Genomic DNA, 23,657 nt, shown 5'->3' with positions numbered 1-23,657 from the left:
CAGACTCATCATGGGCTCCTGGCTCTCCGGGGGGGCCCCCCACTGGCAGAGGACTCCTCGGGAGTGTCCTGGCCCCGAGGGGGGAGGGCGGGTTAGCGGGTTAGCGGGTCAGTGGGTCAGTGGGAGGGGAATACGTGTGTGTGTGGGGAGAGAGGGGCAGCAAAACCACGAAGGGAACCCACCAAGTGCCTACTTCCGGAGGCCCCTCCCTCCCTCCCTCCCCTTTCCCCCCCCACTGCCCCTCTTCCAACCCCTCCGACCCCACCTCGAATAGGTCCGTGTGTGTGTACAGCTGGAAGCCCAGATAGCAGCCGTAGCTGGGGGAGGGGGGAGAGGGGAAGGGGGGGAGGGGGGAAGGGAAAGACGAACCACACGCGATTTAAGCTGCTGCCAGGGCAAGAAAGTAGCAACCGAAAGAACTGACCGAAAGGCGTCCGTGGCGACTGTGACGACTGTAACCTCGGGATGACGACTGTAACCTCGGGATGAAGATTTGACGTAGAAGTAGGAAGTCCTACCTACCTAAGCCGCCAGAAATATTATAGCCAACCCGTAAACTAGTAGGTGTAGAAAAAGTAGTGAAGGCGGCGAGAAAAAAAAAATAAATATATATATATATTTATTTTATATATATATATATATTTATTTTATATATATTTTATATATTTTTTTATATATGCATATATATATATATATATATATTTTTTTTTTTTTTGACGTAGAAGTTGCGTAAAGTTGCTGACCAGGAGAGAAAGCTGCATTGCTGATACTGAAAGGCTGCCGGTATGCAAGTGTTCCTCCCAACCCCCCAAAAAACTAGAACACGCGACTGACCCGACCGACCCAAACTAAACTATTCCGGCTAGCCTACCGACGCCAACGCGAAATACCAAAGAAGCTCGAACCATCTTATTGGACTCACCTGGCCAGGCAGCAGGAGCAGCGGGCAAAGGCACATGCGAGGCAGAGAGGTGGCAAAATCGGGGGAAGGGGGGGGAAAAGAGGCGGAGGGGTAGGAGGGACGCGAATGGGGAGATGAGTTGTGATCCCCGTAAGGAAGAACCCCCACATCCCAACCCCCATCAGAGAAGGCCCGGGTACGGCTCGGACTGTTTTGCCTTCCCTTCCTAAATCCCTCCTCCCCCCTACCCCCTGCCTTTTACGGTCCCCCCCCACCCCCGGTCCCACACCCCACACTCACCACAGCAGCAGTACAACTGCCGTACCCCGGCTAATACCCAGCACCAGGTCACTGTTGCTGTCCACATCCCCCGACCCGAACAGCAAAGCCGCCCCCGTGGGGATCAGGAACCCCAGAGCGGCCAGGAAGAGGAGTGAGCTGGGAGGGGGAGGGGGTGGGGTTGGGGGAGGGGGTGGGGGGGAAGGGAAGGTACGTGTACGTGGGGGTAGGAAGAGGCGGGAACAGAAAGTGTTGAGGCGGAACATGCCTGAGGGTTACAATCTGCAGATGTCGAAAAATAATGACAGGGAAGCCAGCCGCCAACCGCCAACCAACATAACGACCTTTGCTCTTTGCTGCTCGTATGGTCGTGTGGGCACATCCCCACGAATACGAGTAGTGCCCCAGGCTACCAAGGGCTACACACTAGAACCTTCTTCTCTCTAACCGTCCCCTTCCACATCTTTCTTCCTCCCCTCCCCTCCCCCTCCTTCCCCTCCCCTCCCCTCCCTTCCCCCCCTCCCCCTCCCTCCCCTCCCCTCCCCTCCCCCCCCCGCCCCTCCCCTCGGCCACAAACCCATCCAACGGCACGATTCAACCCTCACCCAGACGCCTGGCTTCCGGTCGCATTGAACTTTTGGGTTTTATTGAACAGCCCTCCGAAGAAGAAGCTGCAACCTGTGGAAATATGAAACCAAAGCCAAAACCAAGGGGGGAAGGGGCGGGGAGGAAACAGGTTGTTGGCTTCAAACCTTGCTGGGGTGCGATTGTGTTGGGAGAAAGTGAGAGGAGAGGAGGGCATGAGGACGGGGGGGTAGGAGAGGTTGCACATCAATCATCACACACCAACGGTCGCACACTAACGGTCAACAGCAAACCGCCTTCCTTTGTGCCGACCTTATGCAATTGGCCAGCATCGACTCTCGTACGAAAACCGAATCTCAACCACTGCCAACCACCTCAACCGCGAACTTACCCGTGACCAGCAGCAAGTTGGACAAAATGCTTCCAAGCAGGGAGGCCGCCACTACGCCGTACAGTCCGTTAAGCAGCGCTGCGATTGACAGAATGACCTCCACTATGTTGCCAAAAGTGGCCTTTAGGAGGCGTGTGCGGGGTGTGGGGGGGTTGAGAGAGGGAGGGGGGGCGGGGAGGAGGACGACGGGAGGGAGGGAAGTCAAGAGTTGTTTTGTGTTTTACTTTTGTTGTGTGTGTGTGGTTGTGTGAATGTGTGTGAATGTGTGTGCATGAATGTGTGTGTGTGTGCGCGCAAGCTGTGTAATTTACGTAATGTGGGAAGCGGACGTAGGTGTCTTTGAGGGTGCTTGCTTGGGCGTCCCCCCCTAAGTCGCGGACACCCCCCCTCAGTCCCCTGCTGGTGCCGCACCCCCCACCGCCACCGCCACCGGGGACTTCATCGTTTCGAACTCAGGACGGCGGCAGTTCATTCCCCCTGGGAGGGCCCCCCCCTGGTCGCGCTTGCTTGTGCGATGTCTGTGTTCTAGGTTTCTTACTCTGTACGACCCTTCCGCCTGCTCCTCGTCTTACAGCGCTTTCGTACCCACCCCCACTCCAGGACTCTTTCCCTAGGCTCTCTTCACCTCTCTGCTGTGTCTCCGTTATCTGCTGTGTCCGAAGCGCCGCTAAAAGAAACCGGTAACCATGCTGGTTTCCTTCAGCGGCACTTCGCTGATGAGGTTGTTGATGTTCGTCAGCCGCTGCTGACCTGACCAACGTTCCTGCTCTCTCTGATTTGCCCTGGCCCTGGCCCGGGGCTTGTGCTGGCTGGGGGCCTGGGAGGAGCACTTGCATGCCAGCAAACAGCTTAACAACAGCAACACAGCCACAGATGTATATTATTCTTCTCGCTACTTCCGCCGCTGTTTGCTCTTCGACGCCTTTAGCACCCTGACTTTTTACTTTTGCGGGTTCCTCTCCTTTCCTCTCCGATAGTTCACTTCTTCATCTCGGCGGAGAGGTAGTGATTTTGCTGTTTCGCCTTTCCTCCTTCTTTGGACTCGGCAGCAGCTGGTAAACCGTTTCGCAACCTAGCTAGCTGGCCACGTCACCGCGATGACTACCACACAGGGAAAGACTTCCCGATGCATATCTGTGTCTAATCCTGCGTGGAGTATCTGTCTATCTCTCTGGTATCAGCTTCACTCGTCCGTGGTTCGTCTTCTCTCCCCCTCTTCCCCCCCCACACACTCCACTTCCCCAAGTCCCTACCCCAGAGCAACCTCCTCATGTGCTCTCCGCCTTCCTGTCTGCCTTTCTGTGTGTATGTGTGCGTGTGTGTATGTATGTGTGTGCGTACCTACCTGTCCGTCTGCCTCTCCCGCTATCTGTCTATCTGTTTGTCTACCTGTCTGTCTGTCTGTCTGCACATCTATCTATCTGTCCACCTATCTGTCTGTCTGTCTGTCTGTCTGTCTCACGTTTATGAGCCCGCCAATCACTGATCCGTATCTCAGCGCCAGATCCTCTGTGACATCACCCAGGATGAGCGCCAAGGGTATGAGGGCGAGAAAGTTCTGGACACGCGTGCGGCAGGGCAGGGCAGGGCAGGGGTAGTGGAGGGTAAGTAAGGGGGGTAAGGGGGAAGGTAGGGTAGGGGAGGGAAGGCATGGGGGTTGTGCACATGCATGGAGCGAAGAAGAGAAGGAAGCCGGGGTGCAAACCCAACATTCATGCGCTGTGAAGGACAGGCACATGCAGAGACGGATGGACCCATCACGGAATGTGGGACTGCAAGGTAACGCCACGACCGTTCCCCTCCCCTCCCCTCCTAAACCCCGTCTCCCCTCCCCGGTCACCGTCTCCGTCACCCAAACCGGGAGGCAGGTTGGGGGTGGTTTAGGGGTTTAGGGGGAGGGGAAAGGAACCTTTTCAGTGACTTGCTGTTCTTTTTCTCTCGCCTCCTCCATTCTCTCGCCTCCTGGCCCTTGCCGCCCTATCCCAAGCACAGCTCGCCCCATTCCCTGGATTCGTCCACCAGGATCCACCTCAACCCTGTACGAGCCCAGATCCTTCCCCCCATCAAGATCCAGATACAAATACAAATGTAGGCGCTCCTCACCAGAACGAACACGTACTCGGCGGTCCAGTTCAGAGCACCAGCAATAAGGCCCAGCGGGACGGTAACCAGCAGCACGTTGGCCCAATTGCTCAGAATCTCCTTCAGGGCCCGAGCGTCGCTGCGCCACCATCTCCGCTTTGTGCGAGTCATGGTCAAGGACCGATTCCGTGCGAAGGCTGCGCGGCGAGCAGCTGCTTCTGCCGTTGGTTCCATGTCCCGAGGACTTCCATAGCTTGTCGCAGCAGCATGAGGACCGGATGGCTGGGGCTGCAAGAGGGCCTCGGTATCTGCATTTAAATTAATGAAATAATGAGGGAGGGTGCTTGGCCTCGGCGGTGTCGCTTGTTTTCGCTGACAACCTCTTTTAACGGAAGTAACATCCTCTGTAATGTACGCCACCGTATACCCCTGCTCACCTGGCTGCTCAATCAAATCTTCTGATTCTTCTTCCTGGCGCTTTGCAGCTTGCACTTCAGCACGTGTCCACCCCCGGCGCACATTGAAAGCCTGACTTCTTGACTGCATCTCTCACAGGGGACTATGAGCGCGTCCTCAAATTAATTGAATAGATAAATATTTATATTGTCGCTTAGTGCTCTCGGCGCGTGGTAAGGTTCAGTTCGCCTGAGTTGCTGGACTCCGGTTGAAAGGCACTCCTATATCAGCGCTGAAAGGTGGCTGAACACAGCAGTCGCTGGCCCCTCAAGGATGGTGCGCAACTTTGTGAAAACGCTGTAACGTTGAAGCCCTAACCGAGCTGCGCGCCAGGTACAGCAACGGACTGGATTCAGGACGAGACGAAGCTGCTTCCACAAGCAAATGCCAATCTATATGGACAAGTGCGTTGTGCACAACTGCAAAGTCAAATGTAAAAAGTAATGCGCAATTGTGACAAACAGCAATTGAGTTCATAAGGCTCGCAAGGCACTCTGTGAACCAGCTAGGAAGGAACACGGCCTGAATTTCATGTTGTAACAATCCCGAATCAATGCAGGAGCTACATACGATATCTGGATAGCAGGAACTCGGGAGCATGGATTGAGGATTGTGAACGCGGCTTGCGGCCGCGGCTTGCGTTTCGCTGTCGACAAAAACTCGACCGCTTAAAATTTTTTTGGCCGTGTTACTGGCTTGAGCCTCCATGCCAGGTGGACGCTGGTGGAGACAAGTGTGATGCCGGTTAGGAATTAGTTACAATAGGGTAATGGCTTTCGGAGAGGTGGGTAGAACGAGCGGTTAACGACCCGCCCTTACAGGTGAAACGGCCTCCTGTGCTTTATCCGCAACAGCGAATCGATGTAAGTTGAACATATAAGGCAAACAAACAGGTTAGAACAGACTCTAATTCAGCGCCAAGTTGCGCCAAGTGCGGCATTTCTATTCGGAACTATCCGTACTCCCAAGTGCCAGCTTACACAATAACTCGTCGTACAGCCCAAACTGAAATCCATGACCTCTCAGGCAACCAAACCCATTGCGTTTAAGATATTATGGCATGGCAACCACACTGGCTCACCCCAGCTCATCAGTAGTAGACCGTTTTCTTTTGGGAACAGGCTCCTGCTGCGTCCACGTCTGTAACCCCCGTGTAGATGAGCTCAAACGCCGTGGACACACGCTCCTCCGGAGGCAGGAAGGGAATGATCGAGTCCAACTGCTCCTTCAGGGCCGAAACAGCGGCGCAGTTGGAACAGTGTTCGCATCCACACCTGTTCCTCCTCCGGAAGCTACTCCAGCTTCAACGACCAAAGCGAGTAGACCGTTTCTCGCCTGCAAGGAGGTGCCGCGCCTGCGGGTAGTGGGCCTGCATGTTGCAACAGGGGGGAGTGGAATATGAGCTGCCCCTAACCACGTTCTCCATGCAAGCCCTTAGCAATACAATCCTTCATCAAAGTCAAAGCACCGTTGCACACACAGCTAGGCTATCCAGCCCAAAGTGCATGAAAAGCATGAAGGCTTTTAGCAAATGTCAAGCACGTGGTAACTGGGCCAAATCCCCCACCTGTGTAACTGGGCCAAATCCCCCACCTGTGTAACTGGGCCAAATCACCCAGCCCAGCCCACGTGATGAGCTCCTTCCCACGAATGGTGTACACATCGTGCGTGGTGCCGTTCGTAACATCCCACATCACCAGGCACGTCCCGAAGGCATTAGCCGCTAGCCGCTCCATGACTGCCGTACCTGGCCTGTACCTGCTTTGTTCTGCAGGATATATAATCCAAACCAGACGTGCAGGTTAGCTGGTTAGAGCGATTTCACACTGCTGGCTTGAACACATACATACCATACATAGGTCAGGCACTACTGGTAGCGCACGCGCCGATGCCCCCGGAGGTTCCGGGGTCGAGACCTGTCAGGGTCGGAAATCTTTCCGGTGGTGGAAGGTAAAAGTGCCCCTAGTCGATGGACGGTGGTGACCTGGGATAAAATAGACCTGCGAGCTGACCAGGAATGGAGTTGGAGCCGCCGTCGTTCCGGCAGATTCCGTTGGATGCCGATGGTGGGTGCGGAACCTGAGCGATCCACTGAGAAGTATGCTAGCGTGACTGGATGAGGGTGCCCCAAAATACCGGGGAAGGCACAGGGTCTCCCGGGTAGCGGCCGCAGGGTGAAGATACGGACCCCCCTGTCCCACACATCATGCCATGTCCTGACCCAACACATCCAGTGACTGTGCCGTACCCTGTACGGCCCGCTGCCACGTGGCCCCGTGCGTCGACAAAAGCGGCACCCGGCGCCACGGCGGAGAGAACGGACAGACTTGCCGTCATGCCCCGGCCAGCGCCGGCGCGCCAGGGACCGCTGCCACCGCCGCCGCCGCCACCGCCGCCGCCACCGCCACCGCCGCCGCCGCCGCCGCCGCCACCGCCGCCGCCGCCACCGCCACCGCTACCGCCAGCGCCAGCCTGGCTGTTCCGGGCTACCGACATGCGCGGCAGTGGCCCCGTCGTGGGTGCAGAGGGCGAGCTTGGCCGAGTGCCCGTAAGCTCCAACCGACTCAAGCTATTCAAGGACCTGCAACGAACCCACCAACCCATTAACCAAACCGACAACCAAGTAATCGTTGCAGGGCGTACGCAGAGGTGAGGGGGTGAGGGTCCCGCGTGAGGGCAACCCCCTGACGATGACGATGACGATGATGATGATGACGACAGGGAAAACGAGGGAGACCCCCCCCAACACCCAACCCCCAACACTGACATCCCAGCCGCCCACCTGGCCTGCGCCGCCGCTTCCACGTGTCTCTTCATGTACGGCACTCCCAGCAGCCCCGTCACCAGCGCGCAGCCCCCGGCCGCCACCGAGCTCACCCAGGCGCACTTCTGGGAGGTCCAGGCTAGCCGGGCCTCGGAACCCTGAGTGGCCGGTGGGGGGTGGGGGCGTGTGGATTGGGGGCCCGGTGGCACCATTTGCGTGTGTGAGGGGGCTGTTAGTGGCATTGTTGTGGCGCTTGAAAAGGATTGCATATACGTATGTATGTATGTGCGGTAAACGGCGGCAGTGCTGTGTATTACTGCATGGCGGGAGGGCACCATCTCGTCGAAGCTGAGAACCTATTTCTCCCCCCTTCCTCCGAACAACCCCCCACACACCCACACCTTGTACAAGACGAAGAAGAGATTGATGAAGACGGTGACCAGTACCAGTACCGGCAGGGACTACGGGCAGGGGCAAGGAGGGCGAGCGGGAGGAGAGGGGGACCCGAGATCTCTCAGCGGGACAAAGAGGAGCCGGTGGCGAATAACGTAAGTAAAGTGGAAACAGCAGACAGGGCCGCAGTTGCTCTGGTGGCGCAAGGCCCTCCCCCTCCCCTCACGCACAACCCGGGACACCCTTCACACCCCACGCACAAGCCCACCCCACCCCAGCCCCGGCTCTCACCCATATCGCCAGCTCCAGGCTGCGGACCCGGCGAAGTACGGCGGCGCGGACGATCACGAACAGCACCACGGAGGCTGGAGAGAGGTGGAGGGGTTACATTTCTGCCAGCATGGGGGCTAAGCTCACGCATCTGTGAAGGGGCAAGACAGAAAAGTGGGAGAGAACGCTTAAGACATCATAGTGCTGTGTTTGTCTGTCTGCTTGTCCAGCGTTGCCTTGGCCTCGGACTGGACAAGGCTGCAGCCCCACGGCTGTCATGGTGTGGAACTTGTAACTAGTAACGGGCACGCTGTGTGCTCACTGCTCGCCTCCTTTCCTCTACAGTTTTGACTCCCAGAGACTCCGAGGGCTTCCCTTCCTCTGAATACTCAGAGGCCCGTCCGAATCCTCCCCCCCTGTCGCTAAAATGTCGTGACACCCCCCACCCCCGGGCACTAAGGTCTCCATCACACCGAGCACCACCATGCAGTGTTATCTAGGGCTGCTACCAAGGAAAGAGTGTACAAAAAGCAGATCTGACCAGTAGCCGGATTTGAAGGCGCCGACTTCGGGATGAAGTAGCGATGACGACCGCGGAAAACTACCTACCTAGCCGCCGAGACTAAAATAAGAGCGGAAGAAAATCAGTAGAACCAAGCCGTAAAGAAGTAAAGGTAGTACGTAGAGGCGGCGAAAAAGTAGTAAAGAACTGATGACGTGAGCTGGAATAAAGATTTGCCGCCGGCCTGGTGGCGGCATTGACGAGGTTGGACCAAAAACGGGCTGATGAGCTGGTTTTCCGAGTCCCAGACAGTGAAGCCCAGGAGCCCATAATAAGCTGCTGGTGGTATGCAAGTGCTCCTCCCAACCCCCCCAAACACGCGACCGACCCGACCGACCCGACTATCCTAGTCCGGCCAGCCGACCGACGCAACGCGATACACCGACAAAGCTCGAACCTACTCGGACTCACCTGGCCAGGCAGCAGAAGTGGCAGAGGCAAGGGCGCATGCGAGGAGGCAGAGAGGTTGCAAGGTTGTGAGCAGCGAGCGATGAATAAAAAGCAACGCATGCGAGTGCTGCTGCAGGAAGTGTTTAACTGGCAGACTGGGGAAGGCTCAAAAAGAAACACTTCCCTTGACCTAGCTGCTGCTGCTGGTGTCGCTGCTGGTGTTATTGCTGCTGCTTACGATCCTTGCTGATTGGCACTGCGGCTGGAAGGTAGAGAAGAAGGACGTCATGGCCTTTGAGCGCGAGCTGCGGGTGGGTCGTTGAACTCGTTGGCAGCCAGGGCCAGGCGGCTGCAAGGAGGTGCATCGGAGTGGCACCTGCGAAGGAGAGCATAGAGAGAACAGAGTGACTGGGGCGGGGTGTGGACAACAATCCGAACCTGGGTATTTTCCAGTAGCTTGTCATGCAACTCCCACTTCATGGTGGGCATGGAATAGGTGCATGAAGACATCCACGTCCTAGCTGACCTAGTGCTACACACTTCATGGCGGGTGCAGAAGCGGTGTTTGTTATCACATTGTCACAGTGGTGCGAATGAAGGTACTGACACTGCACCATGGGGTGAGCGGCCCGATGAGCGGGGGCCTGCAGAGCGGAATTCATTACCCCTATGGGAGTTTCCTGGATAGCATTTTTCTCTGCTGCCGTACATGCACACACTTTGATAATCGTACATGTAAATAGTGAGAGAGCCGAGAGAGATTTGTATGTGCGAAACCTTATTACTGGGGGAGTCGTTCGGCATATTGATAGGCGGCTATTAGGGGTAGGCATGCAGGCATGTAGGGTTACGGGGGGAAGCTCGGTTGCATTTGTGCGTGGTGGGGAAGGGGAGACTTGCAGGATCATTTTCTGCTAATAAGATGGGGGTATGGACTAGGGTTTCAGCAGCAGGTCGTTGGTTTCGGTTGGTTTGTAGTTAGTTGTGTTCAATAAAAAATGTTCCAACTGATTGGAGCGGCCTTTCAGAGGTCTGCATGGCAGGAGGGAGTACGGCTTCCTGAGGGACTGGTGCTGCATGTACTGCAGTGGAGCGTCAGGAATTGGGATAGGATCATAGGGGATGTGGTGCACAGTACTGGTGGTGGTGACATCGCAGGACGCCTTCTGCGTGTTATTAAGTGCTTTGCTCTGGTTTGTAATTCTGTTTGTGTTTACGGGTCTTCGGGGAGGGCGGCAGAGTCACCGAAAAACAAAACCGAAGGGGATGTTCAAATGTGGCAGAAGGAGAATGGGTGGCGAGGGAGGCTGGCAGGTGTTTGGGAGTTTGGGATCGTGTATGTACCGTGACTTGCGTAACTAAACTGCAGCACCAGCCCCCTCCTCCTCACCCTCCTCCGTACCAACCGCGTCTGTAACAGCGGGACCCGCCACCACCAGGTCCATGGGACCGGCCATCGAGCGGCCGTTCCGTTAGCGCCTGCCTGCCCGCTAGGTGGCTAGCTATCTAGCTCTAAGCTTTTGTCCATAGCATTTTCAAGATATCCAGCATCGGGGTTTCCTCACTGGGTGAAACCAACGGCGTGCCAGACGACCTGCTCCGCAGCAGGGAGGGTTCCTTTGTCGTGCTCGTGGTCAAGTGGGTCCGCCTACCCCATGCTACATATAATCATCCATTACTAAACAGTTATACGGACGATAAGGAGCAGCGCCGCGGCGGCAGCGGCAGCTACAGCCCATCTTGTCGTGGTCCATACAAATGCAGCTCCGCACAAACATGGATATGAGATTATGTCTGTGAGTGTGTGCACAGGTTGGCTTGCTTGGGAAAAGGACAGAAGACGATTGGTTTTTGTTGGTGCGCACAGGCAGAAGGGGGGGGGGAGGATGTGTTGTGACGATAATCCTGCGGTGACGGAAGGGTGTTCACTACAGCATAAGGGCGGAAAAAGGGAGACGTGCTTGGCGATGTTGCGGTGAAAAGCAATTGGACCATTATGCGCTCGGTGTACTATTTCCAGACCTGGAAGGACGGAGCAGCTACCGTCGTGACGGCCCGCGCTGCACGAGGTGGGGGCTGGATGATGAGGGCTGGGTTACAGGTCCGGACTGGACTAAAGGATGCAATCCTGGTGAGACCGGCTTTTGGCACGGCTTGGCAGTTGGTTGTCTGCTGTCTTGTTGCCGGCTCGAGGGGAAATATAGAGGATGTAGAACGAGCGAGGGAAATCACGTACCATGCCATACACGTCGTGAGGAAATTCGCTGTCATTCTTATCAAGCGTCTGAAGGAGGGGTGATGCGGTAGCTTTTCCTACCTACCTACCTACCTACCTACCTACCTACGTACGTACCTGTGGTTTCTCGTTCACTCTTGACTGCAAACTCTCAGGATGTGTGCACCGGTACACGCGTGCATTGTCTAGTCGTGGTGCGGCGGATGTCACTCGGCGGTTCTAGGCACCGTCAGGGCGGGAGATGACTCACCAAGGACGTGCTTGGTGTTCGACAGGGATGGCCCGGGTAATGAGGTGCGAGGTACTGGCTTATTTGCAGGCTAGCTAAGAATACCGTATGAATCCCTTCATGCTGTCGTTGTGCAGCGCCGGTGGGTGAGGTATTATTGGCCGCAGCGGCAGCAGACGAGCAGGAAGGGCCTCCTGGGCTCCTCCCGGGGGCTTTCCGGTAAAAGCAGGCGCATGCCCGCTGCTCTGAGCAGCAAGCTTATTTTTTTGTTTATGGGTATTGAACGTGACGTGGTGTGTCGCATCCGATTGGCTGCTACTCCACTTCGTTGCGTCGCTGGATTCACGGAATGGTCCGCATTCAGAGGTACGTGTAGCGCCGTACATCAAGTCCCGCGATGCCGCGACACGTCTTCACCGCAGTGCCCATACGGAACAACTCAGTCGTACACGACATGCCGTACCATACAAGAGTGACTCAGAATTCGCAATTCGATTACCGGCTAAGATACGCGCAATAATTACCCCCCGGACTTGACCGGGGTATAAAAACCAAATCCAAACAGAGCTCCCGCCAAATCCGTTCAAAACTTGGCTCACCGGATGCCTCATTTTCCTTTTCTCGCCTCTTCTTTCTCCCCCTCTCCCCCCCATCTGCCCGTTAGACCCCAGAAGAATGTCCTGCATCGCCTGTTATAGGAAACCCTCGCTACCGTGGTGGTCACCACCACCGTCGTCAGGCCCTCCATACACCCCACATCTGCTCCCTAGTCCCCACATGTTCCTCACGACTGGTTAGATTAGTTAGTTAGTTAGTTAGTCACCGTGACGGGACCCATCTGAGACCCTACCATCGACCAGCTAACTACCTGTACGGTGCCGCCGCCACTCAGTGATAACTAACAATAAGCCCATTAAGTTCAATACATACATGCATACATACATACTATGTCGTAATTGTTTATATCTCTTGTCCTCTCCTGCCTCCGCGCCTCTCTCCCGGCCCACTGTTCGTCACCACATGTAACAACCCCCCACACACGCACACACACGCACGCATTGCTACGACTCCACGCCGCTCAACGCCTTTACCAACCACCCTTTCGTTCCGTCATAAGTTGTTGAGACGTAGACAAACTGTTGCAAAAAGTTAAAAACCCCAAAACTCCGGAAGGGCGGATCAACTTGGCTTTCTAGCCCCAATCCGCTGCGGGGAGCTTTAGGGCGTCGCGGCAGTTGAATCCTGCCTGACTTCCTTGACATCATCATCATCGTAATCATCATCATCGTAATTCCCCCCGCTCCCCACCGCCATCAGTCGGACCAAGTGGCACCTCGGTCGCAGTCAATCTTAGAAAATTTCCCGCCTTAGAAAGTTTCCCGCCTAAATAGCTGTGTGCTGTAGTGCTGTAGCTAGGTTGCACAACCTCCCGGTCTCCACTCGACCCCCCCCCCGGCTCACATTGGCAGCGCAGCAGCCGCTGCCGCCGCCCCAGCTATGGGCCCCGCAGCGGCCCCCACCCCCACCCCCACCCCCAGGGCCAGCTGCACCAACACGAAGTGGCACGTGACGCACGTGATGGCCACACCGAGAATGTCCATCAACACCTTAATGGGGCCCCAGGATGGGTGTGGGGGGGAGAGAGAGGGGAGAGAGAGGGGAGAGAGTTACACTTTGGGGGATACGCATGAAGTGAACGTGTTATGTGCCAGGACGTCCACAAAAGGGGGGCGCGCGGCAGGGGGGTCAAACTTGGTGTAGGGAGGGCATTGTAGGACTTAACGGAATTAACGGATGGTACACACACGATAAGAATGGAGCACGCTAGCCCCGGCCTCCCTCCCCTCCCTTTCCCCCTCCCCCACAAGCACACCTGGATGCTGGTACCCGCATTCGCCGGGTCCACCCCCGCTCTCGCCAGTGCGAAGGGGAGCCCCGTGCCCAGTACCACCGACGTCATCACGATGAGGAACAGGGAGACGGAGATGGCGGCGGCGTTGGCCACGTCGCCGTGTGTGGCGTACACGCGCACGAAGCCCCCCGCGGACAGCCCGGTGCCCAGCAGCAGCCCCACCAGCGCCTGGTCTCGCAGGGTGGCACGGGCGCTGGGCCAGCTGGGCCGGATGGCTCCAGTGGCCTGCAGAGGTGTGGGAGGTGCGGCGGAGTTATTCGGCGGCTGAGCAAAGGACGGGGCGGGCCGAGGGGGTGGCGAGCCAGAGGACCGGTAGACCGGTAGACTGGTACGGCGGAGAAGAGAGGTAAACACTAACGAGACGGTAGTATTACTCCAACCGCAAGACAGGTCCCCCCCCCGCAGGACGTGCAGCACTACTCACCAGTCCGCGAATGACCTTGATCGCCGACTGGTTCCCCGCGTTGCCCCCCGCGCCCACCAGCATGGTCAGGAACAGAGTCACCACCAAGTGGTCCCGGAGCAAGTCCTGTTGCGAGAGACATTCGTACAGGGAGGGTACGCAGGCAGCGACAGGGAGAGAGAACGTTGGGTGGTTGAAAGGCGCTCCTATATCAGCGCTGAAAGGTGGCTGAACACAGCAGTCGCTGGCCCCTCAAGGATGGTGCGCAACTTAGTGAAAACGCTGGTAGGCAGCGAGAGGGTGGGATGTTGGAGGGCGGGAGAAAGTAAATCCCCAAGCCCCTCGAGGCCCGCTGGGGCGAGCTGAAGACGTCTGGTCATCAAGTGACCAAAAAAACAGCTACTACGTAGTAGTGGTGTGTGTGTGTGTGTGTGCTTAACATTTGAAAAGCTGGTGACGTGTCTCGCACCGACATAAGCTCAGATGCACGGCAGCATTACCTCGTATGGTAACGTACCTGGTACGCATCCAGTACGAATGATGACGTCGACTGTACGATTAACAGTCCCAGCAGCCACCGGCCTCTGTCAGGAACAGCGGTGAATCCCCCACCGGCCGCAGGGACCCGAGGGGCATTACTCAGCAAGGCGGAGGTGGGTGGGTGGGGCCTAGCGGTGGAGGTGGAGGTGGAGGTAAAACGCCCCCTGGGTTGATGATGTTGATGTTGATGTTGATGTTGATGTTGCTGCTGCTGATGATAATGTTATTGTTCCTTCCGTGTCCCTTCTCACCTCAAAACACACTCCTCACAACAAGGGCTTTCCCACTATTGCTTTCGCTTTCTTTTGACCTTTTGATTTTACACGCAGCCCCATGCCGCGTTGCCAGGAGCACAGACACACACACACACACACACGCACACGCACACGCACACACACACACACACACGCACACGCACACACACACGCACACACACACGCACACGCACACGCACACGCACACGCACACGCACACACACACGCACACACACACACGCACACGCACACGCACACGCACACACACACACAACACGCACACGCACACGCACACGCACACGCACACGCACACGCACACGCACACGCACACGCACACGCACACGCACACGCACACGCACACGCACACGCACACACACACGCACACGCACACGCACACGCACACGCACACACACACACACCTTCTTGACGCACCCGCAACGATAACAGTTTCATCAACAACACTCGCCCAGACAGCCTAGACTGACTGACAGACAAACAGACTGACTGACTGACCTGCTTAACGCCTCATCAATAACGGGCGCCGACGCCGCCGACCCCCCGGACTGGCCCCCTCCCAGGCCCGAGGGCTTGTCCTTGTCAGCGAGGAGGTCCTCCTCCTCCGAGCTTCCCCCCAGGGCCCCCAGACTGCACATGTCGGGGTCCGGCAGGCCACCGTCACACAGCTGGGCGCGGCGCGAGGCGGACCAGGCGGAGCGAGCCGCGGCTTCGTCCAGGGAGGATAGGGTGGTGACGGCGGTGGCGGGGTTGCTGATGGTTGTGGTTGTGGTTGTGGTGCTGTTATTGGTGTTGTTGATGTTGGCGTTGAAGAGAAGGGGTCCCGAGCCGGAGCCTGCCTGCAGAGGGGCGTGGTGGGATGGTGGTGGTGTGGCGGGCCAATAAGGGCAGTGAAGGCATTGGCCATTCCACCCCACCCCACCCGCTTCCATCCGATCCCTAACACTAGTACCCACACTCCTCCGGAGACCCCGTATGAACATCTGACCCACGGGTCGCTTACCGCGGCCAATGCAGCTTGGCCGCTAGATGCCGCATTTGGACGTTGGTACGGCAGGCCCACTAGGGCTGTAGCAGGCGTGCTGGCGGATGTGGAGAGGGGACCTGGTCCTGCACCGGCGCCCGTCGCACCGCCGCCGCCGCCGCTGGCGCTGCCGTGTGCGTGTGAGAGGTGGTGTAGGTTGTGGTTGTGGTGATGGTGGTGGAGGAGGGAGGGGGCTCCCCCCAATGGGTTGGTGCCGCTGCCGGTGCTCGAGGGTAGCATGGGTGCTACCGCAGATGCCGTGATGACTATGCTGTCATCGGGTCCTGCTAAGCATCCGTGATTCGTGCCACGTGAGCGTGTTGATGTGTACGAATATCGCAGTATAAGGATGTACGAACGAGCGGATATACGAGCGCACATGTGGGGTGGGCGTTTCGGGGGGTACGAGTCGCGGGTTGGAGGTGGGAGAAGGGAGAGTTGGGATATCTCAGGCGGGGGAGATCTCAGGAGGGGAGGGGGAAACCAAGGGGGGAGAGAGTAAACCCGAATTGCTACACGGGTGAGCGATTTCCCCTTTCATCCTTTCCTTCTTTCCCCCCTTTTCCCGGAAAGGGAGCTGGAGGAAGTTTGAGGGACTGCATGATGCTTGGGAGAGTAACAAATGTAGCCCGGGAAAAGAATACGCAGTCCCCCAGGGAAAACAGTTAACGGAGTGTAACCCTACTCAGGAAATGTGCTGCAACAGACGATACGCGGAGATAGTGACATAGCACGCACCTCGCCGTGATTGCATGTGTGACCCAGATGTGCTCTTATCCCCGGGATGAGAGGAAGACGCAAGCCCCAACAGATGCCGCGGCTTCTTTGTCATGGATGTGAGCGGCCACATTATCAAGCGGCCCTTTGTAGGCGGGTGAAGTGTGCTCAGTGATGGAATGCGCACGAGCGGGCAGGGCCGTGCCAAGGGGCGCTCTGCGGGGGTGAAGGAGGTAGGTACATGGTCGCCTGCGGGATGGCAAGAGCAGAGTGGAGACAACCCTTTTCCACATCGAGGCTGACCTTGTGCTGCAGCAGCGCCGCTGTGAGACGTTGTCCGCCCACTGGCACAGTTCCACGACATTCGCTGGGGCGTTAGTGCCCGCTGCAAAACCTCAGATCGGATCACAGAAGTATTAAAGCTCTATCGTAAGCGTATCAAGTTTAGGTGCTAGCAGGATACAGTCACACGCAGAAATAACAACAAAACCAAATATTCAGCAGGCCCTATAACGCCAAATTGTAAAATCGGGGCGTAGACCTCAAAGGGGCCGTCTCAAGGAATCATTTCGAGGAAACGTAACTTAATGGATAATTGTACCGGCAAGCATAGGCTTAACCTATGTACGGCAGCCTTTTCCAATAATAACTTGGAAAACATAATTTCTTTCATTCCGCAACACCTCAGGACAGTACGTTACAGCTGCATCTCAGGAGTAGCTAGAGGTTGTGTCAGAATGTTCCCTTCGCGCATCCTGGTGAGGTCCCGGAGAGTTAGACGTCAGTTTTGCAGCCTCTTTGGGCCGCGGCACTCAATGTTTTCCATCCTCATTTGTATTTGCAGAAAGCAGCGGCTGAGTCCTATAGGTGGAATGACCTCACTAACCCCAAGTAAGGAGGACTGCGGCGTGTCATGATGGCTTTGTTTTCATCTTTCGTAGTACGTCGTCTCTTTGCTTTGTTGTCGAGCGGGAGATGCTCATGTCAAGAGGAGCCTGCTAGTATACAGTTTTCTGATGTGTGTCCTGCTCCCGGCCCGATGCAGGTACAACTACTTCTTCCGGCAGCTTACTGTGAAGGTCCAGGCGGTCCTCTTGACAGGTGGCTCGATTTATGGCGTGTATCTTGCCATGACTGGCGAGCCGCAGCGATAAACCGGAACGTCCGGTCACAAGATTTGGCCTTTGCGCCAATGGCTTACTGGACCCGTAGAGAGAGCTTATTTCCGTGAACATAGGAAAATTTTACATCGTATGGAAGCACGTATTGGTTGACTTCAGGGAGTCTATGACGAGGTGTCATATCCTGGGATGTTTGCCCGCTACTCCTGCTAATCTCTAGTGTGCGCAAGTATAAGTGTAACAATACATGAGCACGTGGATTCTCCACTGCAGCTCTACGATATGCTTGGTCAGTGCTGAACATTCCCCCTATAGCGGTATGCTGGCATGCCTCCTCGCACTTCAACGAATCAGCTTAGGGCATTGCAGCCCCTTTAATATGCACACGAACATGCTCCACACTCTACACTCCATCACATAACTGATGACCTCAAGAGTTGCCTGCACGGGACCAGCAGGGGGCACCGGGGGCCAGCGCGACGGGTTTACGAAGGAATACTCGTATGGCGCTTCTATTCCCAAGGGGTCTCAAAACAAGACAAAAAGTAGCCATTTCGTCCCTCAGCATGCTCACCTCAGTTCATATTAACCCATTTACTGGGTTATCCCTCAGCATGCTCACCTGTACTCCGGAGCTTCAGCCCATCGCGCTAACATCGCCACGCGTGCCAGTGCATATCCCCGACGGCTGTCCCCTCCTTCAGCCGCGGCTTCATGGATAGGTACGGTTGCCATACACATCATATTTTCATCTGAGACGGGCATGGTTTGCGCCTGGAAGGGAAGGGATAACAACGCACATACCTGCTTATCAGGATTGCATCATAGGCTTTGCTCTTGCACCCTCAAAGTCCACCGAATATGCAGTAGGTACAAGGTACATTACAGCGGGAGTTGCACCTCGCACCACAGCGCTATCCAGGCGACACAGTTCATGAAACGTAAGACACTCCGTCAGCCCCCTCCCCTCAAGCTGCCCTCAAGCATGCAACCGACCCTGTTTTTTCCCTGTGGCTGTGGTTATCCGTTGCGCCGCACGAACGGCAATTACTACAGCCTCCCGTGCCTAGCTGTCTTTAGCATACAGAAAATCCAACCAGACGCAACCGCACCTGCAGCAGCAGGTCCTCGCTACTCCCCGGCTGGGCCCCATCTTGAAGACCCAGCCCCGCGGCCGCACGAAACACCGCTCGCACCGCCGCTGCCATGTTCTGTGTCGCCAGCAGCGCCCCGCGGTCGGCACTGACGGTGGCAGCCGCCGCTACGGTCCTCAAGTGTGCCAACATCCTGTCCCATTTGAACTGCGTGTTAAGGGCCGGGAGGAGAGGGGCTCCGGACGGGTGAGATGGCAACGGAAATGATACAGTGGGCATCCAAGCAGCGGAAGCAGCGAACGCGTGTAGCGCTGCTACAACCATACCACTGAATATATTGAACATTTCGACACAAAGGATTCAAACAAGTCGCCGATGTGTGCACACCGGCCCGAAACCAGGGAAATAAACAGAAGTACGAACAAAGTACGAAGAAAGCCCGCCGGTTACGTGTTAAAGCAGCACACACTTGTTATACACACATACATACAGAGGACACACCTGAAGCTGGCTGGGCAGCACTGATGCCACGGAGCGGCCTTTCAAAGCTGCCGCATTGACCACCGTGATCGCCTCGGCCGCGCTGAGAAGTGTGGGGCTGGACGGCGGGGGGAAACCGGGCGGTGCCCCAGACCCAGAGGTACGGGGAGCCACCACACCGCCGCTGTTGCCGATGGCTCCACCGCTGCTCCCGCCGCCGCTACCGCCGCCGGCTGTAGTGGCGGACTGAGTGTTAGGCGGGGCTCCCTGCACCTCGAGCCTCCACCCGGTACCCCCTGCGTGGCGGCGGCACCCCCCAGGTGTGACATCCGCCACATCATCAACATCAACATCAACATCAACATGATTGCCAAAACGACCAGAATCATGTGTACCATCATTACCATTATTATCATTAGCAGCAGCAGCAAGTAGCATTATCTCATAATTACTATCACTATCTTCATCATCGGCATCTGCAACAGCAGTCGTTTTCCTCTGTTTCAGCAGGTGGACCAGCTAGCTCCAACTCAGCAGCGCATAAGGCCCCTGGTTGCGAGCGGGGCCCAGCGGGCTCCCTTCCCAGAAAGGAGGGCAGAGGATGGGAGTGAAGGGGCCATGCACATCACCCTTCACCCGAAACGCTATATAATGTGATGTTGTTGTGATCATTTATCACCCAACCATTTCCACGACTACAGAACGTGCACGCAACGGAGTGCCAGAACAAACCCTAAGTCCTCCTTCTCCGCACCTGGCATAGCCAAGGGCGCTAACGCAGCCCCCAACATGGCTCGCAGCTCATCCCCGATCAGCGGCGCCTCAGACTCCCGCAGAATGGCCGGCTCTGCCACCGCCACAAAGGCTGGCGTCAGCAACAGCACACCCCGCCTCCGCCAGCCGCCGGCGGCGGCGCTGGAGGCGGCGAGCGGGTACAGCACCGGCTGCCTGTCCACGTCCCCCTGTGCCAGAACCGCCAGAGAGCCGGTGGCCACGTACGGCACCTGGGGGCAGCCGAGGATTGGCGGCAAGCGAAAGTTGGGGGGAGAGGCGTTGTTGGGACTGTCCAGGGAGGGACGGAAGAGAGTGTATCTAGAGGTGACGCAGGAAGGCAAGCTAACACGCGGGTTAGGGTCTTTTTCCACATAATGTATATAATATTTCCAAGTGATCCTGAAGGTGTTTCGGGTCCACATTTTGTCGTCACCACGTATAGAGACGGAAAGCCACTTTGGCGAGGTGGAGGGAAACACCCACACCCATGCGGTCGGTCCCGTTGTCATCCCCCCGTCTGTCCGTCGGGGCCGACGATGAAAATAGAGGCGGTCGACGGGCACATACGTTCCTCTATGTCTGTGCGTGCGCCTCTGAGCCATGCCAGCATGCCGTACGTAACATCGTACCGCCGGCCTTCCCCCAGCATACCTTTCCTTTTCTCCTTAGGTCCTTTTCCCCCAATCTCTTTGATATGCGCACACACACGCAACCACAACCACATCCCCACCTGCAGCAGCATAAGATCAGCTCCGTACGGCAGTGTTGGCCGTATTAGCAGCTCCGGCGCCTCCTCTATCCGCAGAGAGTCACAGACTTGCCGCACCGTGAAGTGCAACTCGGGGTGCTGCCAATGAGTGTTGCGGGTGGAACAGAAAACAAAAAACTCAAGCAGATAAGATTTACTGCCAGATGATTCATTAAAGCATCAGATCAGTCAGGCCAGGTCCCACAAGGGGAAAAATGGGAACCGCGGCGGATAGAAAACGAGAGCAGCCAGGATAATAGAGAACCTGTGATGGGACATACGAGCTTGCTGCTCGCTTGCGCGCTGCTTTCATATCACAGTAATTCCGAAGAGGATTCAAAAACGATGAAGAAGCAATCTCCGACCTCCAACCTGATTTACTACAGGGAAAAGAAGCGATTTCCAAATTTGAAAATCCACAAGATTTGAATCGGTTTCTCATGTCAGGTATTCCAAACAAACAATTCCTGCGCCTTGCACATGCACCTACGATTCCTAACCTTGTAGGGTTCTCTCCTACGTGAACACGCATCCAAGGCAGTCGGTTCCCTACGTTTCCCCAGTTTCCCGCCTCCCCCGTCCTGCCTATCGTAAGAACTACCTACCAGCTCCTCCTGTAAGGGCTGTCCCAAATCGGTCTGCTTCAACTTGCCCAGCAGCCTTCCAGTGTTGATGAACTGGGACAGCGCATCCATGCCGGATACGTCACTCAGCTGCGACAACAGCTGAGAAAGATGCTCCGAAACCAGTATTTCTGGGCGAATCTTCAGATGCGGCTTGGGCTGCTGCTGCTGCTGTTGCTGCAACTGCTGTAATTGCTGCTGCTTCTGTTGGGTTGGTGATGGAGGGGGTTGTTGCTGTTGTTGCAAAGGCGCAGGCGGGGGGGCGCTTACGAGGGGCCCTGCAGTGCTGCCCGCTCTTCGGCTTCCGGTATGCAACGCGTGTGCGCTTCCGTGATGCGCGTTTGCTGAGCTGACGGCGGCGGAAGTGGCGGTGGCGGCGGAGGTTGTGATGGTAGGCGATAGACCAGTGCGCACTCGCATAACCGTCTCGCCGCCGTTTACCGGCAAGACGAGGTCGGAGACGTCGACGGCGACGGTGCCGCTGGCGGCGCCGTACGCCATCGGCGGCGACGCTGCCGTACTCGGGCGGCTGGAGGGCACCAATCCCAACAGCATCGGCGGCGTCCCCATGCTGTTGCGCGCCGACAATGTACGGTTATTACGGGCGGCTGCAGCCACAGAGGCTGCCGTACCGGGCCGTGAAGGGCTGAGCCCGCCGGAGGCGTACGGTGACATGTTGGCGTCGCGCGGCGTTCGCGGGCGACTGAAACTTCCGCCAGCCGCCGACATCTTGAGCGATTGCGCTGTAGCGGGGCGCGAGGCGGCGTTGCTGCTACTGCCGTTGCGGCAGACTCCCTTGCAGGTCCATGCCTGGTAGAGTATAGGGGAAATTAAATTAATGTGGTGTGTGAAGAGGTCGTACAGCTGGACGACCAGGTCAAGCCAAATCAAGCATGCACTGAGGCGAACAGCGCATTCGGAAGCCTCTCTACCCTCACCCAACTCCCAAGTCCCCCTCCCCCCAGGTGCTCCGGCGCACATACCGGCGGCGAAGCATGCCATGGCTCGGAGAGAAATAAAATATAAATGAAAAACTGTAAACTCCTTTTCCCCGCAACCTGTTGTATCACGTCTTTTTCAGAAAAGAACCGATCGGCGGATGTCAGATCCCGTGCTACCCAGGATACTACACTACCCCCACCCCCTACCCCCAACCCCTTACACCAACCCCTGCCCGCTGGCCCGCCCACCTGAAGCCCCGCAACCCGCGCAAACAGCATCACGTCGTACAGCGCGGAATGGGCCTGGAACGACATCAGGAACGAATCAGGAAAATGCGGAGAAGTCAAAAAGGGGAGGGCCCAAGCCGGGGTTGTGGAGAGTTATTGGGCTTTTACCTAAACCTCATCTAAAACTATGGAAAAGGAAGGAGGCGGCAAATCCTGTAGCAGGTATTTGGCTTTTAAACATTCGTTTAAGAATTATTAAAGCAATTAAGTGGAAAATTTTTGGCCAACGTTGCTCAGAGGAATAATTTGCAAAAGCCTCAGAACAAAGAATTCGCTCACGGAGAAGTCCGCGTTTGTACAATCCGTACAATCATGAGGATGAGAATAATTTATGAGGACGGAACGGTGTGCTCCGAAGTCAGTTGACGCCTCTACACCAGCAACGCACCTCTAGCGATGCGAGTAACTGCCCCAACGCCAACTCCGCCGCGGGCGGGCTCGAACCCCTGGGCCCATGACGTGCTTCAAAATACGCGCCAATGTACTGCAACATGGATGTGGCGGGAAAGGAGGCGGCGGCCGCCACCTGGTCGTGCAGGCCTTTGGTGTAGTGGATGTCAGCGATGACCTCCAGTAGCGCCTGGCGGCCGTACGGCTGTACGGCACCGCTGCGCGCCAGCGGCGCCGCGTCCGGCACCCAGTCCCACGGCGAGTGTTGCCAACCGTGGGGTATGCCCGAGGGCGTCTGGGGCGTTGCGATGGCGACGGGCATAACAACGGGCGAGGCGGGACGGGAGGAGTGCAGTACGGCACCGCTGAGGCGTACGGCATGGTGGTGCGGATGGTGTGGATGTTGGCCTGTGACCACGTGGGCCGATCCGGGGCCTACTGCCTGAACCCACGTACTGCTGGGTGCGCCAGCAGTAGCAGGTCGGGACAGGTTGTTGTTGTGGTGGTGATGGTGGTGATGGTGATTGTACGGCGAGGCGCCGCCGCAGCTGGCGGAGACGATGGCCTTGGAGTTGGCAGCAGCAGTGAAGGCTGCCGCGTTCGCCGCCGTAGCGGCGCCGGATGGCGTGTGCAGCACCATCGGCGGGGATGCAGGCGGATACTCGTCGTCGTCGCTGTTGGACGCCGCCGTAACTGGAGCGCCGCCGCCGCCGTCGCCGCCGTCCGAGGTGTAGCCACGTTCCGTTAAGGCGCCGCCGTTGTTGGCAGCGCCGCCGCTTCCACCGTACGACGCGG

The 23,657-nt window shown here is 57.0% G+C and overlaps 2 protein-coding genes across 2 annotated transcripts in view; both read right to left on the bottom strand.

The window, feature by feature from the left end:
• cax2 (Ca2+/H+ antiporter, cation antiporter, membrane protein) overlaps nt 1-4,660 on the bottom strand; it is an 8,582-nt gene extending 3,922 nt beyond the window's left edge. Inside the window, exons 1-7 of the mRNA XM_002953412.1 lie at nt 4,260-4,660; nt 3,619-3,714; nt 2,157-2,277; nt 1,786-1,858; nt 1,202-1,339; nt 266-317; nt 44-68 (exon numbers count right to left, since the gene is read on the bottom strand). Coding sequence (XP_002953458.1) covers nt 44-68; nt 266-317; nt 1,202-1,339; nt 1,786-1,858; nt 2,157-2,277; nt 3,619-3,714; nt 4,260-4,472 — 718 coding nt within the window. The 5' untranslated portion in view covers nt 4,473-4,660. The remainder of the gene's footprint in view (nt 1-43; nt 69-265; nt 318-1,201; nt 1,340-1,785; nt 1,859-2,156; nt 2,278-3,618; nt 3,715-4,259) is intronic.
• Nucleotides 4,661-5,784: 1,124 nt separating this feature from the next.
• VOLCADRAFT_105985 (uncharacterized protein) overlaps nt 5,785-23,657 on the bottom strand; it is a gene marked incomplete at both ends in the record, with an annotated part of 34,705 nt that continues 16,832 nt past the window's right edge. The window contains 25 exons of the mRNA XM_002953411.1: nt 5,785-5,919; nt 6,453-6,462; nt 7,477-7,616; nt 7,860-7,919; nt 8,143-8,216; nt 9,312-9,449; nt 10,639-10,667; nt 13,000-13,145; nt 13,412-13,675; nt 13,875-13,979; nt 14,371-14,437; nt 15,161-15,501; nt 15,666-15,730; nt 16,425-16,619; nt 17,476-17,537; nt 18,147-18,298; nt 18,637-18,825; nt 19,120-19,394; nt 19,853-20,102; nt 20,603-20,719; nt 21,226-21,333; nt 21,514-22,053; nt 22,434-22,487; nt 22,861-22,956; nt 22,999-23,227. Coding sequence (XP_002953457.1) covers nt 5,785-5,919; nt 6,453-6,462; nt 7,477-7,616; nt 7,860-7,919; nt 8,143-8,216; nt 9,312-9,449; nt 10,639-10,667; nt 13,000-13,145; nt 13,412-13,675; nt 13,875-13,979; nt 14,371-14,437; nt 15,161-15,501; nt 15,666-15,730; nt 16,425-16,619; nt 17,476-17,537; nt 18,147-18,298; nt 18,637-18,825; nt 19,120-19,394; nt 19,853-20,102; nt 20,603-20,719; nt 21,226-21,333; nt 21,514-22,053; nt 22,434-22,487; nt 22,861-22,956; nt 22,999-23,227 — 3,841 coding nt within the window. The remainder of the gene's footprint in view (nt 5,920-6,452; nt 6,463-7,476; nt 7,617-7,859; nt 7,920-8,142; nt 8,217-9,311; nt 9,450-10,638; nt 10,668-12,999; nt 13,146-13,411; nt 13,676-13,874; nt 13,980-14,370; nt 14,438-15,160; nt 15,502-15,665; nt 15,731-16,424; nt 16,620-17,475; nt 17,538-18,146; nt 18,299-18,636; nt 18,826-19,119; nt 19,395-19,852; nt 20,103-20,602; nt 20,720-21,225; nt 21,334-21,513; nt 22,054-22,433; nt 22,488-22,860; nt 22,957-22,998; nt 23,228-23,657) is intronic.

Source organism: Volvox carteri (assembly GCF_000143455.1).
Source record: "Volvox carteri f. nagariensis unplaced genomic scaffold VOLCAscaffold_36, whole genome shotgun sequence".
Classification (NCBI taxonomy): Eukaryota; Viridiplantae; Chlorophyta; class Chlorophyceae; order Chlamydomonadales; family Volvocaceae; genus Volvox; species Volvox carteri.
The sequence above is the reverse complement of the archived record's forward strand: the minus strand, read 5'-3'. Positions and strand labels throughout refer to the sequence as shown.